This window comes from Diachasmimorpha longicaudata, chromosome 3, assembly GCF_034640455.1.
Source record: "Diachasmimorpha longicaudata isolate KC_UGA_2023 chromosome 3, iyDiaLong2, whole genome shotgun sequence".
Lineage (NCBI taxonomy): Eukaryota > Metazoa > Arthropoda > Insecta > Hymenoptera > Braconidae > Diachasmimorpha > Diachasmimorpha longicaudata.
Genome location: NC_087227.1, coordinates 6,266,508 through 6,292,272, shown reverse-complemented (window position 1 = coordinate 6,292,272; position 25,765 = coordinate 6,266,508). Strand labels below are relative to the sequence as shown.

The following is a 25,765-nucleotide window of genomic DNA, read 5'->3' as shown; positions in this document are numbered from 1 at the left end:
TACTTAACGGACTGTGTTTATTTGTAATAATACCCGATTTCAACGCTATGTAATATAATAGTAATTGTCACTATTGTAAATAAAAATTGAGCTTCAATTACATGAATTGAATTTTTTTTTATTTCCCTTAACTTAAAACAAAAATTGTACAAAGAATTACTTTCTAAATTAATATCGTTCATAGGATTCCAGAATTTAAAATTTGGATATCCACATTTTTGCCAATTGCAAGCTCGTGGCTCTTCCAGATAGTCAACCGTCTCTGTTCATTACCCATTTGTTGCACATAAATTCTTGTGTTTGGAGCTCCTCTCCAAAATCTCCCCAAAATGGGTTTGACGACTGGAGTATCCGACTGCTCTGTTGGGAGACCGTCATCTCCTTTCCACAACGTCACAGCATTCACAGTGATCACCGAAAGGTTACACTCGTTAGCTAGATACTTCAAAATGTTCCAGAGATGGCTCAGGGAATACAGGGACTCGTAATTGTCTTTGGTTACGTGGAAGAGTGAATGTAGGGAGTCTATTATTATCACCCTCAGTTGATCGTCCTTCGTTGAAGCTAGACTGTGAAGGGTTGCGAATAGTTCCGGGAGAGTTTGGATTTGCGTCAATCTAATTTGTCCCATCACTCTGGCTATTTCCTGTTTTTCGCATTCAAAGTAGAATTTACGGAATTTTAATTGTTCAACTTCATGAAGATTTGAAGAAACTTATCAAGGATAGTCAAGTCTGCGAGAGATGAATTAAAACATTTGACAACAGAACATGTGATTTATTTATTTGCAAGAAGAAAATTTTTCGTACCTCAGCACTGACTTTGCTCTCCTCCAACATCATTTGTATTCTCGATGACGAGAAATCTCCTTTAGTATCTATGTAATGAACAATAAAATGTGAGTTCAAAGTTACATTCGTGGAAATAGCCAGGCAGATGGAGGTTTTTCCGGACGAAGATGCCCCACAGAATTCGTAGATTTGACCGGGATGGAGACCACCATTCAATAAAATATCCAAACTGTAACAAAAAATGCCCAAGAATTTTTACATAAATTATTCCATAATTTTTAACAGAGTTGGTGTAAGAAAATTAATGGATTTCTGTAGCAGCCAGTCCACATAACTACATAGAAAGCATTATTAGAAAAAGTTACTATATTTTTCAATTAAATAATTCCTACGTGTTACCTTGGAATTCCAGTAGAAACATTTTCCCTTTGTTTATCTAATAGGTCTAGGGCGTTTTTGACAGTTCCTCCGTGTTTATTAACAATCTCCTTTCGAATTGCCAAAATGTCCTGAAGAATAAAAAATTGTCATTGTATGACATGAAAAAAAATTGCTTTACGCACTCAATCGTTTCGAATAATGAACTTTTCATGCAGACATTACAAAAAAAATAAGAACAATTTTTTGGTTCAGTGGATTATTGTAAAACCTTATAGGCTAGCCCTGTAATCTGCATCATGTGCTCAGTTGATTCAGCGATGAAGTCGTTCACAGTGAATATTCTCCTCGTAATCAATTGTTTAATAATTGTTGGATTCAACTCCGGTATCGCAAGGGTTTCCAATCTTGCCATTATTTACGATTTTTTTGCAGGTGTCTAAAAATAAGAATTTAGGTGATTAAGGAATTATTGTCCATAGTACTTAATTATATTATGTATTAGGAGCTTTGATTTCCTTTAACGCTTTTAATGATCAAATTCATTTTTCTCAAGAAAGAAATTTCTTCTCTAAATTATTAATAACATGAATTTCTCGAATTAAGTCGAATCGACAATCAATCAATATAACCAATGCTTGATCCATATGCAAATTAAAAATATGAAAGTAACTACGCTGATCAACTGATGTGTCAAATATTCAAAAAATTGATGAGTACCGAAACGATCACCGGGGTAATTTTCACAGACAAACGAACCCACACGTACACACCCCTCTACGTGTTCATTCTCCGTACGTGAGGATAGGCAGATCGTCTCCACGAAATATCATTTCATTCATTTTGTAACTGGCAACTAGTCCTTTAGCATCGTCATCGCACCGTTTAATCAGATTTTTTTTTTCGAAAATTTCTCTCTCGTTCTCCGGATTTACTCGTCCAATTTTTTCTCATTAGTCGGTGATTTTGCGACAAATATGGAAGTGATGAGAGAGTCACTGGGTTATACTCACGTCAAATCCCATGGAATTAGTGGTGAATCGGAGAGAACTAATGTTAGAGAGTTACGATCGGGAGTCCGGTAAATTAACAGAGTAATTGTTAATTCGAATTTTTTTTTGAGAATTGACGACTGATTATGGCAGAGACGAGGACAGGCCAATTTTGCAACAGGTGAGTTTCTCAGATTTTATTGGGGATTTTTGGAGATTTGGGAAACACATGATTATTGCCTCGTGGGCGCCATATTTACGTTGCGAATTTCAAGGTTATGATTGAGGGAATTGTTCTTAAACTGGCTGAGGTAATTTTTATTTATGACAAAAAATATTATTGTTGCATTGTTGAAGAATGGATGAGCCAGGATTTTTGGGAGATTATTCGAGTGTAATTAGGGGGATGACAGGGATTATTTCGGATTACAAATGTGAAATAAGTCTGTGGGTGGTTGACCTCTTCGGGGCAATGGTGGAAATGGTCAATATCGCGGGAAAATGGGGAATTTGATCTATGAATTTTCGTAAAAAATTATAAACAATTATTTTACTGCGATTTTTCGTTGAATTTTAACTCAGTCAAAGCAGTCGTAAATATTCTAGTCCCTAAATCATAATTCAGCTAATGGTTTCTTCAAATGAATCCACTAATTGAAATTTGCAACTAAAAATCCTGTGGTGTTACTAGAATTTGTTAATTTCCCCTCAATTTGACTGATTCAATAATTTTGTCACGTGCATGTGGGATTATTTATGATTGTATGTAGTTCTAATTATCAGGTTTCGGAATTATTTGAGAGCTCGTGACTCCACATCCATTAGAACACAGGATTTAATCGCTTCACAGACATAAAACTGCTATAAATTATATTCACGGACAATTAAGTATTCTACCTAATGGTATTTTACGGATAGTTTTATTGCCGAAATTAATGACAAACCTCTCAAAACACTATTCGATTTGCCAAATGAACAATCGTCTTAGGATTTTCCTGCAGAGAATTTTACGTAGTATAATAAATACTTTTTAACATTTTTAACCATTTCATAAACTACGTAATTGTGCTACAAAGAAAATTCCCTCGAAAAACCTCGTGTTCCCTTTACAGACATTCATTAACATCTCTTTCAAAAACATTCAATAAATTTTTTGAAGAACCAAAGGAATCCAACGAGAGACACTGAAATGGTAATTTTCCATAAAAACGAATACCCGTAAAAATAATTTTATTCCTTAAAAATTTATCGTATCAAATAAAACGTGCATTACGTGCAAACACCAATTGTATGCATTTTTTCCAAAAAATTCATCTGAAAAAAACTCGGAGTTGCTGATTTGATATTCCGCAGACCGGAAGTCCCGTCCCGAGCAAACCCCATTCCGTTGTAACCACCAATCGAAATGCTTCTAATGGACGAGCGCATGCGCAGTGAAAAAATTCCATGCGTCGTTGCGCAGTCTATCGGTGGCTTCCAGAACCCCCCGTCCCCTTGTATCCCCCGACGCAGCCCCGTGCAACTCAACACAGAATGAATTTTGTCGTGAGCCGTCGCCATGTTTAGAAGTCGTGTGCTCGCGCGTCCTTGAGGGGCTAGACCAAAAAATTTTACCTCCTCGAAAATCCGGGCTTCAAACAAATTGTTAAAAATATCATATATATCACATGTACTTTACACAACGTGAAGTACCTAATTGCGTATTAATCATTGACTATTGCGTATTTGTGGTCCAATAATGTGGATGGCACATCTGCGTTTCACAATTTTGTGATTACATTATGGTAAGTCATAGCTATCGCACGATACACCCGTCTGAAAACGCCAATATGGCCGACTGAAAATTTCCTTTGTATCGGTTTGGAATGGGGAAAAGGCGAGGCTCGTGAAATCAAGACTATCGATTTTTGTAATTATTATTGGTCGGATAAACCGTGAAAATTTATTTTTTTCGAGTTAAAGAATTAAAAAAAATAGTTTTTTTTTTTATAAATAGCAATCGATATTTTTTTTTTTCTTTTGAAAAGCCAAGAAGAGTTTACCACTGTTGAGTGAAAATAAATGAAAATGCTGGTGATTTGAAAAATTTGTGGTGATCGTTATTTTTGCAAAATGACAATGCGGATTATTTATGAGGTGGGGAATTTACTATTTAAGGGAATATGGGTTTCTCGCTTTTTATATTATTTTTATGGATTATTTGGAGCTCAGAACTGGCGACGCCAATGTCCCGGGGATTTTGATTTGAGCGGCTTTTTTTTTGCAATTATGAAATTTTCGGATTTATTATCTCGCGTAATAGTTGACGTTCGTATAATTTAATTGACAATTTTGTTAATTTTTGATGGATTTTTATTTTTGGAAAAATAATTAACGAAAACTGCCTCCACTATATCCATGATCCGGCTTTTTTGTTTGATGACGCACGATTTGTTGACATCTGGGTGGCGGTGGGAGTGAGGAATTGACTGGGACATTTGTAATTGATAAATTTATTTTATTATCTTCTGTCATTATATTAGTCGCAGCATTGATTACGAAATTGCAATATTTATACTTTCTCATGCTCGTATTTGATTTTATATTTTGAATGAGTAGACAATGTTTCGAAAGTTAAAGAAAATATTCGGAAGTTTTTGTAAATAAATTAAATAAATAATAGGTTATGCGTTATTTGCATCACCGAGTGGGGACGACGGGGCTCTGGCTTTTATAAGTTTCGAAAAATTTGAATGGCTTTTCCAAAACTTTTTTAGTTCAGTTTCAGACAATGATTAATGATTTGGGTGATTTTTGGTGGATTTTTAGTTTTCAAAAGGCAGTTGTGGGTGAAAAGTGTTTGCATTTTTTTTTGTTTCGACTTTTATGTCACGGTTCGTTGATATTTGAAGTGGAAGTGGATTTCTAAATTTTTTATCTCAAGAAAACATCTAAAAGATTGAACAAAAGACAAATTTTCTCGGAAAAATAGACTACTAATATATAATTTTTTATGGATTATTGGAATCTTGAACTGGTGATCTTCCTACCTCTGATGACGCCAAGACAAACGGAAGCTTCGATTTATGTACATCTAGAGCTGTAATAAGTTTATTTCTTCTTTATTTCTCTATTTATCTCGCTATTCTTGCATTATTTACAAGTCATCGAGGAAAATTATTTCAAGTAGTTTATGAGAAAAAGGAAATTGTTTCAGAAGTTGGTTCGAAATCGTAAAAAATTATATATTACACGTTGAGAACGTAGCGATAAATTTTTCCGAATTTTCTGTATTTTCATTGATAAATTTGTGCATCTCACAGTTTAATTGCTTGTGAAACTAGTGTTTAATTCAGTGGTTTTAAAAATTATTTTCAGTGTCATGTGTGATGACTGATAAACAGGGCGTACCTACATTGCCGCCCCTGACTGGGGGTGGAAGTAACAATGGTAGCGGCAGTGGTGGTGGACAACAGTCAGTCAGCCTGCAGCAGGTATTGGCGACACAGGGGCTCAATGTCATCACGACTGGAGCTGGACAACATCTTGTCCTCACCTCGCCGGTGCCTGGTTTTTCACAGGTAATTTGAGGGATTTTATTGGATTACGAGGTAATAGAATGTCCTATAGTTCAAAGCTTTTGAGAAAAATTCTGGCGAGTTATCGAAGCCGTGTAATTATGAACCGTTTTTTGTAATTATTAAGTTCCTAAAATCCAGAAATATATTTTTTTTAACTAGAAAAGAATACTAATTCTTTTAAACACTTTTATCATAAAATAAATAATTGGTTATGGATTATTTGCATCACCGAGTGGAGACGCTGGAGTGAACCAACGCTTGTAACAAAAGACTTAATTGAAAATAATATTACCGATCTACCCCCACTTTCAGTGGACTGAGTTCTTAACTATTCCTCCCATTAATTACTCATTTTCTACGTTTTTAATTACGTATCAACCCTAAGGTGCAAAAGTATGGAGGACTGATATTATTTAATTTATCACGTTTGACAATTTCTCTTTGAATTCATCGAATTGAATTGCATAATTCCCCGTAACTTTCGATTAAAAGTAGATACCAAAGATATCCGACATGTTTCACAACAAATATTAGGAAGAAACTTTCAGTGAGAGAAAAAAATCTGGAAAGTCCTTTGATTTCTCCTACTTACATTAGAATTACTCATGAATAAAAACATTTTCCAGCGAGATTATTCGAATTCCCAGGTTCTCTCGATGGATATTATCATTTCAACCTGACGTTATGCAGTAGTAACAGAATAGAATCTGTAAACGCTTGAATGAAAAAAAGATTTTTCTACTACTTTCTCAATGCCATGTTATTGAATGATAAAATTCTGAAAAATTAACGTTACAACCTGGCAATAATTATCCAGGCATTCAATACACAATCAATTATGCACCATTGATTTGTAAATCATATTAATTCCACACCCAATATGATGATATTCATACCAAACCTGATGGATTGATACTCCATTCACATCAACTCCGTTTGCTGACATCGAGGCATTTATCTGACCCCTCTTGCCCCTTTCTCTCACTCCCCAGTATAAAAAGACCTCTCAACTAATCATCAAAATCCCTCCCCAGGTCCTGCCAGCCTCAACAACATCCTCGAGTCTGCAGCAGATGGGTGTCACAAGAATCGTAAACATAAGTGGTGGCTCGCCACGTGTCAGTGTCGTGGGGGTAGCAAGTAGCAGTGGTACCCCCCTAACATCTCCGACTCGTCAAAACTCCACAAAAGTAGTTCTGGCAACGTCCCCCAAACTCGTTCGAACAACTCTGGGTAACATGTTTCTAACCCCAACGTCATCGTCCCCACCAGTGAAAAAATTAAAATTAACTGATTCAACTGAAAAAGCAACTCTTCTGGATGACTCAGCTGGATATAGAAGGCGTATCATGGAGCACAAAATGCGAAGAATGCGTGCAATACGTGAGAAATATGCCGAGAATGCCAGTGAATTGTTTTTTCTCAATGCCGGTGGAAATATGATGGATTTTCAAACTTGGAAAAAACGATCTAATACACCACCGTATTTGCATTTTCTGAGGCAGCACAGGCTAGATCCTGAGGATGATGACGAAGATCTGACGCAACCATTGCCTCCAGAGGGACCCATTGTTCTCGGGGCGAGCGGACAGGGGGCAGAGGTCAAGATCACTGCGAGTGGTGCCACTCCTGTCGCTGTTTCAACTACTCTGCCTGCTGCTGTTGCTCAACTTAGTCAAGGTAATTTTTCTTTATTGAGATGATGGGGTGGAGATGAGGATGGAATTGATGGAGGATTGGTTTTAATGGGAATTGAAGGGCTTTTAGACGGCCTGGAAGAGAACAAGGTGAATTTTTTCTCATTAGTCATTTTTTGGAAATTTATTCTCACTTTTTAACGGATCGGGCGAGACACAACGGAATTAAATTTTTGAAGTAGTATTTCGAGGGAATTACGATGTATGAAATAATCGGGGAATTCCGTTGCCGATATCAACCACAAATAGTTTTTTTTTAGAACGTTTATCTTGCGGAATCATTACTGAGCATAATTTACTATTTAAAGGAAGTTCATACTTCAATTTTTCCAAACAGTAACTGTTGCTAAAAAAATAGTTCAATTCTAAAATGTCTAATATCCCTTCAAAATTGATACAATTAGAGATAAGTTTAGTAGCGAAGTGGTAACAGTTTTCAAGAAAATTTGGACTATTGGTCAGTTTGCCATAAATATCTCGGAATCCGAAGCTGTCAACATCGGTTTATTGATGAACAGTTTGTTTATGACCGCGTTTGTGAATTGCATAGTAATAAATACTCGAGAGATCTGGATTTCCCTTAAATTCAGAGATATTGCTGGAAAATTCGACTTAACACTCATTCGGTTCGAAAATATCTCACTATTTGGGCTATTTACTGTTTCATTAAGATCCTTTTAACTTTTCCAATCGAAGCCCTGAGCATTTCAATGATTAAACGTTGCGAGACCGATGAAATTTCACACAACAAAGAATTTATTTATTCATTCGATCGCGAAGAATGGTTAAGATAAGCTTGACGGCGAAATGATTTTAATAATGCCGAATAATCGTGTTGTTTTTATCAATTTGATTCACAAGTTTAATGAAATGCCTGGATATTCCTAAGTCATATCACTCCTTCTCTATTGAATGAATCGTTACAGTGCCAAATGCCAGTACCAATTTCAATTCCACTCTCTCATTAATTAATCCCCTGTAATAAATGTAGCCAGTAGAACACAGCACATGAAACTCAAACAATCTGTCTAATCGTCGAAAAAAAAATTGAATAAAATGTCAAAAATTTGGACAGTAGGACAGATACCAGGCAGACCACAAGGTGGTCGTCATGGAATGGTGTTTGCTATACGGACGGCAATACAATCACCAACAGTCACCGTTCACCCTTCACCCAATTCTACCATAACACCTACGATAATTATAGGTGACTACTTAGGCCTGTCAATCGATGTTTTACGTTTTCATTTGAATTGTCAATATTTTTGTTTTGATTATCGTAATTATTTACCATTTTTCAAAGCTGTCATTAGTCATTGAAAAAAAAAAATTACTTATTAGTTACTGATTATCATGATTAATTCAATGTTCTTTTCCTTTAGGGCATGAAGAGCTGTTGTTAGTCTAGTATTTGAATTATAAATGTTTAATATTGATTGATTTGTGAAGGGAAACCCATGATATATGCATCCGCTGATTTAATTGATAAATTATTAATCAGTCTTTTATTTTGTGGGAATATTAATATCGAGCATGTGTAAGTCCTCGAGGTCGTCAGTACCACGTGGTCTAAGGGTTATTCTCGAGACAATTTTAATTATGTGATCAAACTTTCTTGATGAAATTCATTTGTGAATTGTTTCAACTTTTAATTTCACTGTGTGTTTATTTTTTGTTGAATATCTTGAAAAGTTACAGAGATGGAGAAATTTTCGAATAATCTTTTTTTTATGAAGTGAACTGAGAGCTTTATGAAAAATCAAGGGAAGAATTTTGATATCTCTTATGGATTCAAAGATGTTTAAACAAAAATAAGCATTCAATTAAATTGTTCTGCCAATTCACTATGGAATTTCAATAATAATGTGAATTTTGTTAATGAATCCTTTGGAAATATTTTTTCAGGTGGAACTCCAATCGTTCCAACCCCAGTGAAGTCCTCGCCACCAGTCTCCTCATCACCAGTGACAGATAAAACCTCACAAATTCCCCAGAAGTCATCCTTAAATCCACCAACAGCCTCGTCCTCTCAACCAGTTGTTAAGCTAGTTAAATTATCATCAACAGCCCCATCTCCGTGTGATAATCAAAGTAATCAGGAGCAAATTGTTGAAAAAGCTAAGCAAGAGGCCTACGTTATGCAGAGGATAACAGAATTACAGAGGGAGGGGCTGTGGAGTGAGAGGAGATTGCCAAAGGTTCAGGAGCCAGCGAGAACGAAGGCACATTGGGATTATCTGCTTGAGGAGATGGTCTGGCTTGCTGCTGATTTTGCACAGGAGAGAAAGTGGAAGAAAGCTGCTGCCAAAAAATGTGCGAGAATGGTGCAGAAGCACTTTCAGGAGAAGGCCATTCAGGCACAAAAGGCGGAGAAACTTCAGGAGTTGAGGCTTAAGAAAATTGCTGGATTTGTCGCCAAGGAGATTAAAACTTTTTGGGCCAACGTGGAGAAGGTATTTATTGAAGAATTTAATTTAGCTAATTAATTTTTTTTAAGAGTAGCTTTGGCCCTTTTCTTCACAATATTCAATTTTTCTGTTTATTTTCACTGCAAATTTACGATCTGTCAATTTAGCATTTTACCCCACATACTTAAGCCGGCAATTTCAGTACTTACATTATTGAAACTGTGTGCTCATTGTGGGAACATAAAATAAATCTGAACAATGACAAGAGGCTGGGGAATTTTAATGTTCAGTCGACTCGCTTTTTCAGAGACATTTATTTTCATTCAAAGAATTTGTTTCCAAAACGTAGTGAAAAATCACTCATTCCCTGGTAGATCACCAATTCCATCACTCGAACGCTGCAATTTTTCCATATTAATCAGTCGTTATTTCTCAGCTGGTCGAGTTCAAGGCCCAAACAAGACTGGAAGAGAAACGTAAAAAGGCCCTTGATCAACACCTAAACTTCATAGTTGGTCAAACCGAGAAGTATTCAACCTGGTTGACAGAAGGCTTAAACAAGACTGATGGTGCACAGAGTGTTCCTGCATCAATGAATAGCTCGAGAATATCGTCTCCAGTGCCAGGTGATAAACATTCGGATGATGAATTCGAGCCAAATCAAAGTTCTGAGGATGATGAGGAGACAATAGCTAAAGCCGAAGAGGAAATGAAGTCTAATCACAAGGAGGAGGTGGAGCTATTGAAGAAGGAGTCAGAGTTGCCACTGGAGGATCTTCTGAAGGAGTTGCCACCCAATTACCTGGAGGAAAGGGATAAGAGTTTGTCGCCACGACCCGAAAGTCAGGAAGAGGAGAGCACTGCTGATGGAGAATTTCAAGTTGATAGTAATGAGTCCAGTGATGATGACGAGGACACAATTATGGAGCAGGAAAAGAGAGAGGGAGGAATCGATCATCGGAAGGAGTTGGATGAGTTGAAGGCTGAGAATGAAATGTCTGTAGAGGAACTCATGGCTAAATATGGTGGTGCTGGGGCAACACCCATGGAGGACGATAGCGATGATGAAGGTATGAATTTTAGAACTTTAAGGATATCCAAGTCTTAGATGCAAATAACTTTCATTTTTAATCAATGATGACAATTTACCGTTTCTGAAGGAACGAGATCCATTCAACTCGAACCTATTTTGTGCTGTTATCGAGGCATTTGTCTGAGATTTTCTCAAATATCAAAATTCATCTCCATTATTTCTTCCAAATTTATTTGTCCAGTTTGTAGTTACTTAATAGATATTTTTCACGCTCTTTCAGAGTCAGGAAAGGAATCCGAGAATGATGAGGATGAAGACGCAGAGGAAAAGTCAGGGAGTGAGAGTGAAAGTGGAGATGACATCAAGGACAATGACTCTCAGGACCAGAGTGACGATGAAACTGGAATTGGATTGAAATCGTTGCTCGAGGATTTCTCTGGTGATAAATCAATGAAAAACAATGCTGATGCCTCGCAGTCGGAGGCTCACAATGAGATGGATGATGTTGCTGCACTTGCTGAGAGCATACAGCCCAAGGGAAATACTCTCCTCACCACTAGTGTATGTACAATATTTTTTTTTCATTATTATTTAATTTTGAATGAGCTATTCCTCTCTTCCAAAGTGATTTGCTCTGTAGCAACATCATCATTTCACGGGAGGTAGAGCAAACATGACCGCTTTCCCATGCAATAATTTTGATATATTGATTGATTGCGCAAAAGCGTCGTACAATTTTCATAATTAAAAACTGCCGGGTTTTACCTGACATTGATTCAAGATAATTTAATAATTTTACATCCATTGAAACATATGATGAATAATCTTTGTAAATTGAATCTCATTGGTTCAATTATAAGATCTATTGAGGATATTACCATTGGATTACAGATAATATGAATTAGCTATTCGATTTATATTTTGTCTTCCTGCTTAAGGTGTTCGCTTTTAGAAATCATTATTAATTTTTTTTTTTCGGAACTTACAGGTTGTCACAAAGATTCCATTCCTCCTAAAACACTCCCTCCGTGAATACCAGCACATCGGTCTTGACTGGTTAGTGACAATGCACGAGCGTAAATTAAACGGAATACTCGCTGACGAGATGGGTCTGGGTAAAACGATTCAAACGATAGCCCTCCTTGCTCATCTCGCCTGTGAGAAAGGTAACTGGGGACCACACTTGATCATCGTTCCCACATCAGTCATGTTAAATTGGGAGATGGAATGCAAGAAGTGGTGTCCAGGCTTTAAAATTCTCACGTATTATGGAACGCAGAAAGAGAGGAAAGCGAAGAGAACAGGATGGACAAAACCAAATGCTTTTCACATCTGTATTACATCTTATAAACTCGTCATTCAAGACCACCAGAGCTTTAGGAGGAAAAAATGGAAGTATTTGATACTTGACGAAGCACAGAATATCAAGAATTTCAAGTCTCAGAGATGGCAGTTGCTCCTGAACTTCCAAACTCAGAGGTAATTAAATTTTAATAAATTTTCGAATCCTTTGAAATAATCGACGCTTCATTGAAAATACCCAGAAGTAAATTTCAGTAATTTAAATTGCTACTTTTGAACTTTGATTTTTTTCACCAAATTCGTTTCATTCAAGTCTTCATACAATTTTAGTTACAATGAAATCTAATATTCTAATGAAAAATAATCGATTTAAATTAGGTAAAGAATAATTTCAAGGATTAAAATCAATGATGACAATTTACCGTTTCTGAAGGAACGAGATCCATTCAACTCGAACCTACTTCGTGCTGTTATCGAGGCATTTGTCTGAGTTTTTTTCCTTAAAAAATTATTCTGTTTTTTTCCTTAAAAAATTATTTTTATAAGTAAACCAGTTTGAGACAAAGAATCAACTAATTGATGGATTTTTCATTGATTACAGGCGGTTGTTACTCACTGGTACTCCCCTTCAAAATAACCTCATGGAACTATGGTCCCTGATGCATTTCTTAATGCCAAATGTATTCCAGTCTCATCGAGAATTCAAAGAGTGGTTCAGCAATCCAGTGACTGGAATGATCGAGGGTAACAGCGAGTACAACGAAAAAATCATCCGTCGTCTTCACAAGGTTTGTGGGTTATTTTTTTATTATAATTACTCGCTGCCGACCTCGATGAAGGATTATCAATGCTTTCAATCGTTTTTATTAATTATCAGCGAGATATCAAATTTTCTCCATTAAAACTCGTGTGTTGTATTAAGTGGAATTTTTTGCGGCATGCGAATCCTGTCTGGAGATACATCTTAATATTGTATCATTAATAAATTATTGTATTGAGTCCTTTTCAATTAATGTGCCTTCTTGAAGGGCCAAGCTAAACCGGAGAATTTCCAATTATGTTGGATTTTTTGTTTTAGCTGAATTGAAGTCAGGATAATATCAATTCAATCCAAAAAAATACCAACCAATATAGATTTTTATCTAGATCATCTCTAAAAAAATCTCAATATGAAAACTTTCCTTATGTTAAAACAGGTACTTCGCCCCTTCCTCCTTCGCCGATTAAAATCCGAAGTGGAAAAACAACTTCCAAAGAAGTACGAGCACGTGGTGATGTGTAGATTATCAAAACGCCAGAGGTTTCTCTACGACGATTTCATGTCACGAGCAAAAACGAAAGAGACATTGGCCAGTGGAAATCTTCTCAGTGTCATAAACGTTCTCATGCAGTTACGAAAGGTCTGCAATCATCCAAATTTATTCGAAGTTCGGCCCACAGTTTCACCGTTTCAAATGGAGGGTATTGACTTTGTGACGGCGTCATTAGCCTGGCAAGCCCTGGACTACGATCCCTTCAAGCACATTGATCTTAGTTGTTTAAATCTTCGGCTAATCGATCTGGAGTTGACGTTGACTGCTTTTGTTGCTCACAGAGTGAGAAAACTTCATACTCCAAAAAAATTAATTGAAGAGATTGACAACCAACCTCCAGCACCACCTCGTTGTCCCTCAGGAAAAATTAAAATCAATGTTAGACTTTCTAATCAGGCAAAAGCACCACCCATTAATTCACAAAATTCTCAACCCAAGTTGAGAAATTTCACGGGAATTCTGCCTAATCCGAAAGTTGGAACTTCACCTCTGGTTAAGGGGGGAAATAATCAAGCTAGTCCTGGACAGGGAGTCACTCTCAAAGTCGCCAGTGGACAACAACTACAAGGGTATTCTGTGCAACTTGTGCAGCACGCTGGCACTGTTAAAGGTAAAAATCAGTTTATTGAGTTAAAATGCATCATCGATCGGTGTTTATACTCTTTACGGTATAATCTGCCTTTGCAGTGGTGCTAGATTAAATATCCTCGAACCAGCTTGTACATTAGTCTTCATCAAATGTGCATTCCAGAATCGAGAAGACACTTCTTCATGAAATTTCATGATAGACTTGAGAAGAAATTTAAAATTTCCGAATGCCAAGTATGAATTTGATTAAAGGACCAGTTTCTTGCTGAGTATATTCTAAATTTCTCCCTGAAACTTTTTTGGAGAGCAAAATTTCTTTCTGCTTCAAACATTCCTTCTTACGTAATCTTCTTGAATCTTCCAGCTATACCAGTGGGTCTATCTCACCCACCAACCTCATCCGCCCCGACGACTCCCCAACGAATAACCATGAGCAACACGAATCTCCGAGACGGTCTCCCTCGTCTAGCCACACAAACCGTAACCGTGAAGCAAGGGGACTCACTCCAGAGGATAGCAGTGCCAAGTTTCGCCCAACTAGTGCAAACTTCTACTGGTAGACACCTCATCATCACCTCAAACACCCAAAACACAACTACCATGTCCTTTCCAATGGTAACCTCCAGTGGTCAACGCCTGACAGTTCTTTCTCCAAAGTTGACAAATCTTTCCCAAATGGTGACATCAGTGGGTGGTCGACCGGTGATGAGGGTTCCTCCACTTAACGTCACACCTCCCCAGCCTCCAATTCGATGTGAAATTGTCACCCGGAGCTCCAAGGAGTCCTCGAAGAGGCCTTCCAAGGAGCCACCTAAATCAGAATTTCACCTACAAGATTTGGACACCGAACGCTCGCACAGACGAACCTCAAAACTCCAAATGATATCCACAATAAATGAGAGACGTTGTGCAGCATGTCCACTCTATGGTGAGGATCTCTTCACAGCATTGAGGATTGAAAAACCATCGTCTAGATGTCGTTGGCACAATGGTTGGCTCCAATGTACCTCGAAAAAACTTCCCAGACGACGAAAAGACTATTTCACCTCGACAGAAGCTTTAGCTGAGGCTATCAAATCAACAGAGCAAATTGTTGAGGAACTACAAGTGGTCTTTGAGAGATTTGTGGTATACGTACCAGCTGTCAATGCTCCACTCCCTAAGTTCCATGTTTCTCATCCACCTCCTCACAAACTCTGGGGCCAGAAAAGACTGGAGAATGTCCTGGATCGAGGATTGAGTAATAAAGTTAAGATACTTCATCCCATTGCCAGGGCCATGAGTACCCAGTTCCCAGATCCCAGGTTGATCCAGTACGACTGTGGTAAGCTTCAGAGTCTTGATAGGTTATTGAGACAACTGAAGACTGGGGGACATCGTGTTCTGATATTCACACAGATGACGAGAATGCTGGATGTTTTAGAGGCATTTCTTAATTATCATGGGCATATTTATTTGAGGCTTGATGGAGCGACGAGAGTCGATCAAAGACAGATACTCATGGAGAGGTTTAATAATGACAAGAGGATATTCTGTTTCATTCTGTCGACAAGATCTGGGGGTGTTGGTGTCAATCTTACCGGTGCTGATACTGTTATTTTTTACGATAGTGATTGGAATCCAACAATGGATGCACAAGCACAGGACAGATGTCACAGAATTGGACAGACAAGGGATGTCCATATTTACAGGCTTGTCAGTGAAAAGACTGTGGAGGAGAATATTCTGAAAAAGGCCAATCAGAAACGATTGTTGGGTGATCTGGCTATTGAGGGGGGTAATTTTACGACTGCTTACTTCAAGAGTTCCACTATTCAAGATCTATTTGAAGTGGATAACGAAGGTGATGCCAATGTTAGAATGGCGGATGTGTTGGAGCAGCATAGAGAGAGGGAGAGGGTGGTTAGGGAGGGAATTGTTGAGGAGAAAAACGCTATGGGAGCATTGGAGAGTGCTCTTGCTGCTGCTGAGGAGGATCTCGATGTTCAGGCTGCTAGGACAGCTAAGGCTGAGGCTGTCGCTGATCTTGCTGAGTTTGATGAGAATATTCCTTTGGAAGAGGGCGAAAAGGAGGAGGCGCAGATCAGCAAGGCTGAGATGGAAGTTCAGAATCTCGTTTCACAGGTAAATTATTCTTTTAAATTCTCAGACATTAATTTTTTTAGTTAAAAAAAAATCATTCAGAAAATTAATGAATTCTTTTTTGTTTTAGCTGACCCCAGTGGAGCGTTACGCAATGCGTTTCGTAGAGCTCTCAGAGGGAGCCTTCTCGGCAGCCCAACTAGCGGCAGCAGAGCGTGAGCTTGAACAACAAAAACGGGAATGGGAGCTAGACCGTTTGCGTGCTCTACGTGAGGAGGAGGAGCGACGAATGCGCCTAGCTGATGATGATGAGAAGCCTCTCACCTTTAGCCGCGAGGACTCTCAAAATCAGGTCAATACCCCAAATAATTCCAAACGTATAAAAAATAAGCGCCCCAATCTTCCCCTGCGCCGTTCCCTCCGTCGCCGCGATAGCACAAGCTCCACAAACTCCGCCTTATCCCCCGAGTCTTCGAGCTCCTCATCAGAGTCCGAAGACTCGTCTCCATCCTCTCCAGAGTTACCTATTGTTGAACATACCCAAAAACGCTCGGTAGGTCGCCCTCGAGGTTCACTCGGTCACAAAAATCGTCTAGATCTCAATTCTCCACGTACCAGATCTCGAGGTGATGTTAAAATTAATCTCTGGACTCTCGATGTCTCTCCTATTCTGCCTCCCATAAAACGTCCCCATAAAAAACGTTCGCATCTGAAAATTGCCACCCCTTCCCCACCACAAAAATCTAAAATCGAGGATAACGACAGTATTGACGACGATCTGACAAATTGTGACAGCATAGTATCAGAAAAAACTGATGATCTTGGAAATTCAGTCGATAATTCCGATCGGTTAAGCGATACTGATGATGATGACAAGAGTTATAATGATAGATTAGTTTTAAAATTGAAATTAGTGAAGAAAAAATCAGATATTGTCGTCGATAAAGATACAAAAAATTTAGATGATGCTCCCAAGTCTCCAGAAGCTCCTCCTGAAACTCAAGAAGTTGTCCCCAGGCCATCAGAGATAATTAATGATAATAATGAAAATGATAAATCATCGACCGATGAGATGATACCCCAGAACCCAGAGGAGAATCACAAGTCTGATTCGTTCAGACGTTCGTCTCGATTCAATAAACGTCTGAATCATGTGAAAAAATCAAATGATGACGATGACTCAGTGAGTTCTGTCTCCCCAGTTCCATTGACGAGATCAATGCGGGCACAATTATCCAAACCTAATGCAACTATCGATTTAACACGTGAGGACACTGAGAATCTCGATGTCAATGTCCCAACGTCTCCGTCGAGTCAGACGGACTCAGCTAATGACGTTGAATTTATGAAGAGTCGTGGACCCGATGTAGACGATAACATTCCTGATGGTGATAATAAAACGCCGGATATTGACGAAGGAAAAGATCATCAGGATGTCCATGAAATCAAAGACTCTGACGATAATTCCGAGAGATTTGAATCTTCAACGTCTTCAGAAAGTAAATCAAAGCCCTCGGGTGTGTTAACACGTAGATCGAGACTGTTGTCAGAGCCTCCTCAGGATGATAAAAAGACAAGAAGACCTGGGGGAAAGGTTACAGGTGCTCCTCCTGATGTTCTCGAGATATCGGAATCCGATATTAATATTATTAAGACCATTGTTGGTACCTCGAGAATTACCAGGTCATCAACTAATGCCAAGGTCTTAGATAATGGATTTCTGTCTCCTCCCAGTAAGAGGTCATCGGTGAAATTGAGTGATGTGAAGAAGCCCCAGGAGAATTCAACGTTCCTCGCGCATAGGAAACGTCCGGACACCCCGATGCCTGAAGATAAAAGTAAAAATAGAAGTGTTGAGGAGTTTAAAAGAAGTAAGATCAGTAGAAAGTCATCTGTTGAGGCCAGAGACACTTCCGATACTGATTCCAATGGTAATGCTATGGTTGAGGGAGTTGAGGTTAATGAGAAGCCACAGAGAACTGCTAAGGTCGTAGCCATGAGTATCATGAGTTTTGATAAGCACTCGAGGTTTGGGTACAATAAAACTAAAAGGCAGGATGAGAACAGGAGGAAAGATGGGGAGTTTGAGTTGGGACAGGGATTGATGGATGACGAAGAGGAGGGACAGGAGGTTGAGGAGGTCAGGAACAGAAAGAGTTTGAGGAGGAGAGATAGAGATTTGATTAGATATCCTGGTATTAAAAATAGTGAGGTGCAGTTGGTGGATATTATGGATGATGAGGATTTGGGGCTTGGGGTCAAGAAAGGGAGGCATCATACGGGAGGAGAAAAAGTTAATCATTTGTAAGGGGTAGGAGGCGATAGAGAATTGAATTTCCAGTGTTGAGAGGTGTAAAGAGGGGGAGATTTTGAAAAAACGAATCATAATTTTCTTTGGTAAAATTATGCGGGGTGATAATGAGTGGACAGTGGTTTTTGAGGGATATCTTGGAACCTGAGGGCGATAGGCAAATTCTCAATGAAATTTTTCCTAGTTTTTTTTTTCTCAGAAATTGATCGGTGGACAGAGTTCATAATATTCTGGAAAAAGTTATAATCATATTTAGTTCTGTCTCGGTTGATGTTCCAACGGTTAACATCAACGGGAAACTATCCAATTTCTGTATGAATATTTTTGATCTCTGATAGATCTGAAGATATTGAAGAAAAGCTGATTACAAAATTTACAAATGCTTACTAAATATCTCGAAATCTAATGGATATAGTGAAGTATTTATCAAGACATTTACGTTCTTGTTTTCCCTACAAACAAAGCTTGAATGGTAACTTTTTACCTAATATATCTCGGAATATTCATTGAAACGTAAACATCAAATTTTCCCTAACTCTTGGAGCCCGAATCAATTATTCTCGTTTTCCCCCGAATGTGTTTAAAGATAGGCGATGGGTTGGGTTTCATTTTTGACATTTGAAATCATCATTTAGATTATTAAATGACAACGCACTGCAGAAAGTTGCGAGAAATAATTATTTACTCAGTGGCAATGGAAACTTGACTCTTTTTAATTTCTTTCATTGTCAATTCATAATGCTATCATTACGCGAAATTACCCCTTCCATACACTTGGAAAAATTATTTATTAAGATTAATGAAAATTTAACAGTCACGTCTATAGAAAATGGATTGATTTCAATAATCATTACTTATTGTTTTACCTCGCTAGCCAGTAGTGTTAGAAGAAAATGTAAAATGAGTATTTTTGTAGTACATAACATTGCCTACAAAAACACTCTTTATATTTTTTTTTCTTCACCTATTCATAGCAAAGGCAACCAAATTTATAAAAAATAAAAAGTACCTCTCCCCCGACTAATTAATAACTGGTACATCCCCTTCATGACTTTCTCCAATCGCTCAAAAATAATTTCCATCTCTCAATAGATCCTCCTGAACTCCTCCGAAAGTTGACAAAATCATTGTAAAAAGTGTATAAATGATTCCCCTCCCCACCCCCAAAAATCATGACTAATTTTCATCATTATAACTGTAAATATCATTCCCACCCAACCCTCCCCAAATTCCTCGAAAAACGTTCACAAGCGTCACGAAAATCGTACTATTTATCATTACCAGTCCCTCTTAATTATTTTATTTCTCAATTAAATAGTGATTAGGTGCGCTAGATCATAAGATTTTTTGTATAACGAAGAGGGAAAAAGATGTGCGAATGAATGAATGATTGAGTAATGCGATAATTTATAATTCGTGATATAAGAGATTTATGACTGTATTATAATAGGTTTAGATTTTTAATGAGAAAGAAAAAAAATGTAACAGTAATTAATTCCACGGTTAATTACGCTAAAGGCCATTGTTATATTTTTCGATAATTTGTTTCATTTTCTTTTTTTTTAACGAAAAAGTAATTTCCTCTATATTTTTATGTTCCTCGTCGCGAGGAGGACGAAATAATATCATAATTACGTTATTAATTAGTCTGAAGCGGATGTATGTAATTGATTCCTCATTATTATCGTAAGATGCGGATGTTTGAGCGTTGATTTGCGTGTTTACTTTTTTTATTGAAAAAAAAAATGAGCAAATGAAAGATACCGTACGAGTACCACCTTTTCGAGATGAAATATTGATAAATAAATGAGATGATGAAACAATTTTTTTCGATGTGTGTTCTCTTATTTCTTGGTGCGTTTCCAAGTGGTTCAAAGGTTCACTTCCGTTTGTTTTGGTGTCAAAAAGAAATTTTAAAGAATATATATTCACGAACAAAAAATTGTAGATGAATTTTGATCAGTGTGCTTGTTTATGTTTTGGAGGTCTGACATGATAAATTTGGATTTTTTTTTTTTCGTTGATGTTTGGTGTGGCAAGGCCGTCATGACCGCCCAAATTTATTGATTCAGGACATAATTTTTGGATTTGAGATGTGGATTTTTTTTGAATTTTTGATTATCACATGGCACCAAAACACTTGCCTTTGCCATTCCAAACTTGGAGACTCCCAGGATATAAGCAGGCACATGTTGAAAAATTTTTGGAGTGAGGGCTATCTAAGGAGAGCGAAGTCACCAGAATTTTCGAGAAAATGAGCCTTTGAATTCACGAAATTTCCTTTCTCTTTAGTTTAGGGGGATTTTTGGAAATATTGAAGTTATTTTTTAAGTCTTCAAGTTCTGAAATTTCTGAGATTTTTTACAATGATTATTTTTTTTTAATCAAAGGGAAGGTCAAATTATGTTGGGGGTCTAACGACCTCGAAGGACGTTTGCAGTATGGTTGCTCCTTAAAAAACAATGATTTTCAAGTCGAAACACTCTTAAGGAACTGCGGAAACTGTCGTAAAGTTTGTTTTTTAATCCACGTTTGTTCAGTTATATCTACTGCCGACATTTTTCAAGTATTAAGAGGAGGAATCTAATGAACGGGGGAACCATCTATTTTTCAGCATCACCTGGGCTAACTTTCCTACAATTTTTGGGGCAAAAAATCAAAATAAAACAGTCTCAAAGAGAGACATGGGAACCCTTCTCTCCTCATTTCTATTGGAGGCAATTTTCAAAAAATGGATTGCAACTTCTTTCGCGACTGCTTCCGTTATCCATTAAGGGCAATCTGACCTTGAACCGCCTTTGATTCTCAATTAAAACCGGAGATTGAAAAGTTTTTTTGGGTTTACATTTTACACTGATTCCCCCCACCACGAAAACTGCATTTTTCTGAAGAAAAAATAAACTAATCAATATTTCCAAAAAAGTAATTGGTGGGAATTTTAATGTGGGCAATTCCGTAGTTTTTAAAATATTCAGATGTTTTGTGGACTTGATTGATTCATGGCAGATGGTGAATTCATAGGTAAGTCAGAAATCTGGTCGCTTCGCTGTGCTCTGCAATGAAAAGTTTAAAATGCGATTGTTTTTGATGAAAATGAGGATTCTAATGAATTATTCCTATCTTGACAATATTCCAGGTATGGCTGTCGGATAACACTATGGAGCAAATGCCTGTAAGTATTTTAATGAGTTAAAAAAAAAATTATCTTACAATTGTTATACAAAATAATTTTTTCCGCGTCCTGAATTTTTTTCTATCTCATACGTTCTACGGAATTCGAGAACTTGAGCTAAAATAATAGCAAACTCAATAAAAATGTGTTTCCATCTCAAAATCCCCTTCATAATTCTCTTTCCCCAGATGTGGTGTCCACCAACGCCTCCAACATCTGACAATGACGTGTACATAGACTATTCCCTGGGTTTTCTCTACGAGAACACCCCGATTCCCGAGTCCCAGCTGCCCCCAGTATACACCAAGAAAGATCCAAAGAGGCCAAGAGTAGAGCTCCCGGCGGATCGTGATGGTCGTGACGGTCGCAGACCGACGAAAATACGTCATAAGGAGGACTCTGTGTACGCCCCAAGATCCCTCTTCGATCGTCCCTCTTCAGCCCTCATGAAAATACGAAAGGATATGAAGCTTCACAAGTACAGAAATCTTCCTCGTCCTCCAACCCAACTTCCAGGATCCAGACCCCCTCTATCACGTCCCACGACTGAAGCCGATCACTTGCTGGAGTGGATGGTCCACGAGGACTGGGCACTCCTCCAGGCGATCCAGGTTTACCAAGGACTCCCCCTGAATCTCGTCATTGTGTCACCTGGACATACTCCAAATTGGGATCTCGTTGCTGACATTGTGAACAACACTTCCAGGATCTATCGATCCCCCAAGCAATGCCGGACTAGGTATGAGACGGTTATCATACCTCGAGAGGAGGGCAAACTAATGTACGATAACACCCCCAAGAAGCAAAAGAAGCAGAAGGGGGGAATGTACAAGATTCCTCCAATCACTGAGGTAAGAATATTTTTTTGTGTAAATATTTTCCTAAATTAGAACCACCAGACATCGCTTTTACCAAATATTATGCAAACCAGAATATCACTTTTCAATAACATAAGTCTATGTTATCATGTGATAATTTTTCGCTATTCTCTTCAACGATATGTTCAAGTTAACTATCCTTGGATATAATTTACGTGGTTCCCTAATTTATTTATTCTCAAAAAATAGCAACAAGTCAAAGCCAATAGACCAATGCGTACAAGTCAACTTTACAATCAGGACAAAAACAACTCCTTCACGATGATGTGCTGTCAGCGTTTCGATACTATCAAGACGATTGGCAACAAACGTACATCTGTGACAAAGCCAGCTGTTGTCAATCCCATGATGAGAAATCCCAAGCATGCAGCTGTGTTGGCTGAGAATGGAGTACAATATGACAGTCCACTAGCACCAATCGACGTTGCCACAAGACGAGCTGAGAGAATAGCCAAGGAGAAGCAGAAGAACAACGTCAATACCGTGAGTTCTATCAACTTAAACTCCATCCTCTCCTACAATTACTATTTTATATTGAACCACAACAATTCTTTTCTTTTTTTTTCAACATTTTCTACTCCACCACTTGAGGCCATCTGTGCGGTTTCCATCATCTTTTAAAATCAAAACAAGACAGTCATAGCATGAGTTTCCTGAGGTCATAACTAATTAAGTTTTGATGGTAATATTTCGAGTACTTATTGAAGTCTATAACCTTGATGAGATGTATAAATATCCATTGATCTTCACTAATAAAATTTAAAAAAAAGATAAATAAAGACCACCTGCACGAATAAACAATCTAAAAATCGCATATTCGATTTTTCCACACTACACTGATGTATTATAAGCTGTTATCCTATCCTAATATTAAAAATTAGCAATTCCCATTGATTCATTGAACAGTAAACCTGCTGAATCATCGATGACGAATCTAAAAATTCTCAACCCTTAGCAAACAAAATAAAACCTCAAGATCGTTACCATCTTTCCTCAAACGAAAAATCTGTCTCTAAATCTCCACATCTCTTTTTCTTCATAGCTATCCCCCCGATGATCTGCATCATCTTTTCGACTTGGTCCCACTCTCTTCGGCATCCCAATAATTCTCCCAATTGTATCACCAAACCCACAAATATTCCAGGTCATAACTCCCGAACAACAGCAAGCAGCAGCAGCCGCAGCAGCACGTCTAGCTCAAGCTCAACAGCAGCAACAACAGCACCAATCCCCCCAACAACCTCCACCCACCCAATCTCCTGTGCCCCCTCCCTCCACCACACAAACTCCTCAACCACAACCTCAACCACTAACCCCTAGTACCCAACTATCCCAGCTACCCCCCACACCCCCAACCACATCAATTCCACCTCAGAAATCTCTCCCTGCTAATCCTACCACGAATAACGCAATTGTTACGGCTACGGTGAAGGCACGTTCGGGTGTTCTCACCCTGTCTGACCAGCGACAGGCCCCCACAGTCGTCAGTGTGGCTAATCTTCAACCAGGGCAGCGTTCAGCCACAGCGAACATTGTCTCCAATGTGCAGAATCCCACGGTCACTCAGAAAGGAATCATTAATGTTCCGATGGCGAGTGCCTCCACGAAGACCTTCACTCCAGCACAGGTACAATTGTATCGACAGCAGATGCTGCTTCGTCAGCAACAACTCAAAGCATTACAGGTGAGTAAGAGAAAAGAACAGTATTGCGTACACATTTTCTTTCTACCACCCGCCCTAAATCTAGAAAGATTAGGAGAGACGGGGATAATTGCTGAAGATACTTTTGAGAGAGATGTTCATTAACGTTATTAATATATGATTTTGTTTGCCCTTTCATTTCCAGGCTCAAGCCTCTGGACAAAAAGTATCAGTAGCTGTCACAGGAGTCCAGCAGAGAGCTGCCACTCTGATGAAACAAGGTGGTGTGAGTGTTGGAAAGCCAGTTACCAGGACCGTTACCGAAGCAGAGATGGCCACCCTCCTGAAGCAACAAGCACTGCAACGTCAGCAACAACAGAAGACAGTCACGCAGGTGCAGGTACCCGCCCAGATGACGACGCTAACACCAGCACAGTTGTTTGCCCAAGCAGGCCTTCAGCAGGCTGGTCCCTCGACAGGAACGCCCGTTGCAACACTCGTTAAAACTGCTAATGTCACCGGAGTGAGAACAGCAACACCACAGCAGATACGTCAGTTACAACTGCACTCGCAGATTCTCACGCAGAGGAAGCTGCCAGGTCAGAAGGTGGCGCAATTAGCTCAAGTCGCTGGCAAGACTGGTGTACAGACCCAGCTGATTGTTCAACAGAAGTCACTGCCGGCAACAATGACTGTTCAGCAGATTCAGCAGGTGATCAATCGAGGAGTTCCACCTCAAGGGCTTCAAGGCTTCACTCATGTTTCCACGGGACAAGGTGTAAGTCAACCTGGACAGATGGTCTTGGCGAAGTCCCCTATCCAAACTAGGGTTATACCGGTCAGTGTTGCTGGGGGCATTAAACAGGCTATTCAAGTGGTAGCCGCAGGCAATCCCCAGCTGAGACAAGCGACACCATCCTCGGGGAAACCCATCGTCACCACTGCTAGGGTCAGCCCTGGGCCGAGCCAGCAAGTCAGGTTACAGACTGTTCATCAGGGAATCCATCAGCAGGGGCAAGCTCAGGGACAGGTACAAGGACAGGGACAAAACCAGGATAACCTCCAAAAATAGTTCTCTTTTTCCTTTTTTTTTTTTCATTGCAAGTTCTTTGTTTTGGGAGGTAGCAGGTGGACTAGTTGAATTCCAAACATTCCATGGGATTTTGCGGGAGAGTCGACGATTCCTTTGTTTATTTTTCTTTTGAAGATGTCGATTGATGTCCATAGATGGTTTGGTTACATAACGGTGATCCTTCAATGTATTATATTCGTGTATCATAGATTCAATAAATAGATAATTAATAATAATTATTTGACAGAGTTGAGGTTTATTATTTCCTTAGACATTTCCTTGGAAGAAAAATTCGGTCTCTGCTACCGACTGAATTCAGTTGAATCTTTTGTTCATTTGCTTGAATAAAATACATATTCATTGGCGTTGACTATAAATCTGGCTAATCTCCTTAAGCCCAATTTTCACCCATAATCTGATGATGCGAGACAACTATTGCCAGTGTCATCCAAAGTATAACAGAACATCGGCAATTCGTCTACAAATTGTCGAAATGGGTTATATCCTATCATTTATGAGATTCGACCAATCGACAAAATCGATAAT

At 38.6% G+C, this 25,765-nt stretch overlaps 2 protein-coding genes across 9 annotated transcripts; one reads left to right on the top strand and one right to left on the bottom strand.

Annotated features, from left to right (window-relative positions):
• Positions 1-96: 96 nt before the first annotated feature.
• On the bottom strand, positions 97-3,981 carry LOC135160421 (DNA repair protein RAD51 homolog 4-like). 4 transcript variants are annotated; one of them, XM_064116954.1, is made up of 5 exons: positions 3,854-3,981; positions 1,441-1,608; positions 1,191-1,300; positions 810-1,020; positions 97-646 (listed from the first exon to the last, which is right to left on the bottom strand). In XM_064116954.1, the coding sequence occupies exons 2-5, from the start codon at positions 1,582-1,584 to the stop codon at positions 179-181; spliced, it is 933 nt and encodes a 310-aa protein (XP_063973024.1). In that variant the 5' UTR covers positions 1,585-1,608; positions 3,854-3,981; the 3' UTR covers positions 97-178. The 4 variants fall into 4 exon arrangements, with proteins under 4 accessions (XP_063973024.1, XP_063973022.1, XP_063973026.1 ...); XM_064116952.1 differs by lacking the exon at positions 3,854-3,981 and adding an exon at positions 1,890-2,029; XM_064116956.1 differs by lacking the exon at positions 3,854-3,981 and adding an exon at positions 1,846-1,857.
• On the top strand, positions 2,199-25,458 carry LOC135160391 (helicase domino). 5 transcript variants are annotated; one of them, XM_064116881.1, is made up of 16 exons: positions 2,199-2,342; positions 5,519-5,721; positions 6,756-7,401; positions 9,324-9,871; positions 10,263-10,896; positions 11,140-11,420; positions 11,848-12,338; positions 12,763-12,949; positions 13,358-14,084; positions 14,427-16,186; positions 16,275-16,496; positions 21,592-21,627; positions 21,816-22,478; positions 22,695-22,988; positions 23,650-24,189; positions 24,353-25,458. In XM_064116881.1, the coding sequence occupies exons 2-16, from the start codon at positions 5,530-5,532 to the stop codon at positions 25,217-25,219; spliced, it is 8,088 nt and encodes a 2,695-aa protein (XP_063972951.1). In that variant the 5' UTR covers positions 2,199-2,342; positions 5,519-5,529; the 3' UTR covers positions 25,220-25,458. The 5 variants fall into 5 exon arrangements, with proteins under 5 accessions (XP_063972951.1, XP_063972953.1, XP_063972954.1 ...); XM_064116882.1 differs by lacking the exon at positions 2,199-2,342 and adding an exon at positions 3,748-3,945 and having other exon boundaries at positions 22,746-22,988; XM_064116880.1 differs by lacking the exon at positions 2,199-2,342 and adding an exon at positions 3,749-3,945.
• Positions 25,459-25,765: the final 307 nt, after the last annotated feature.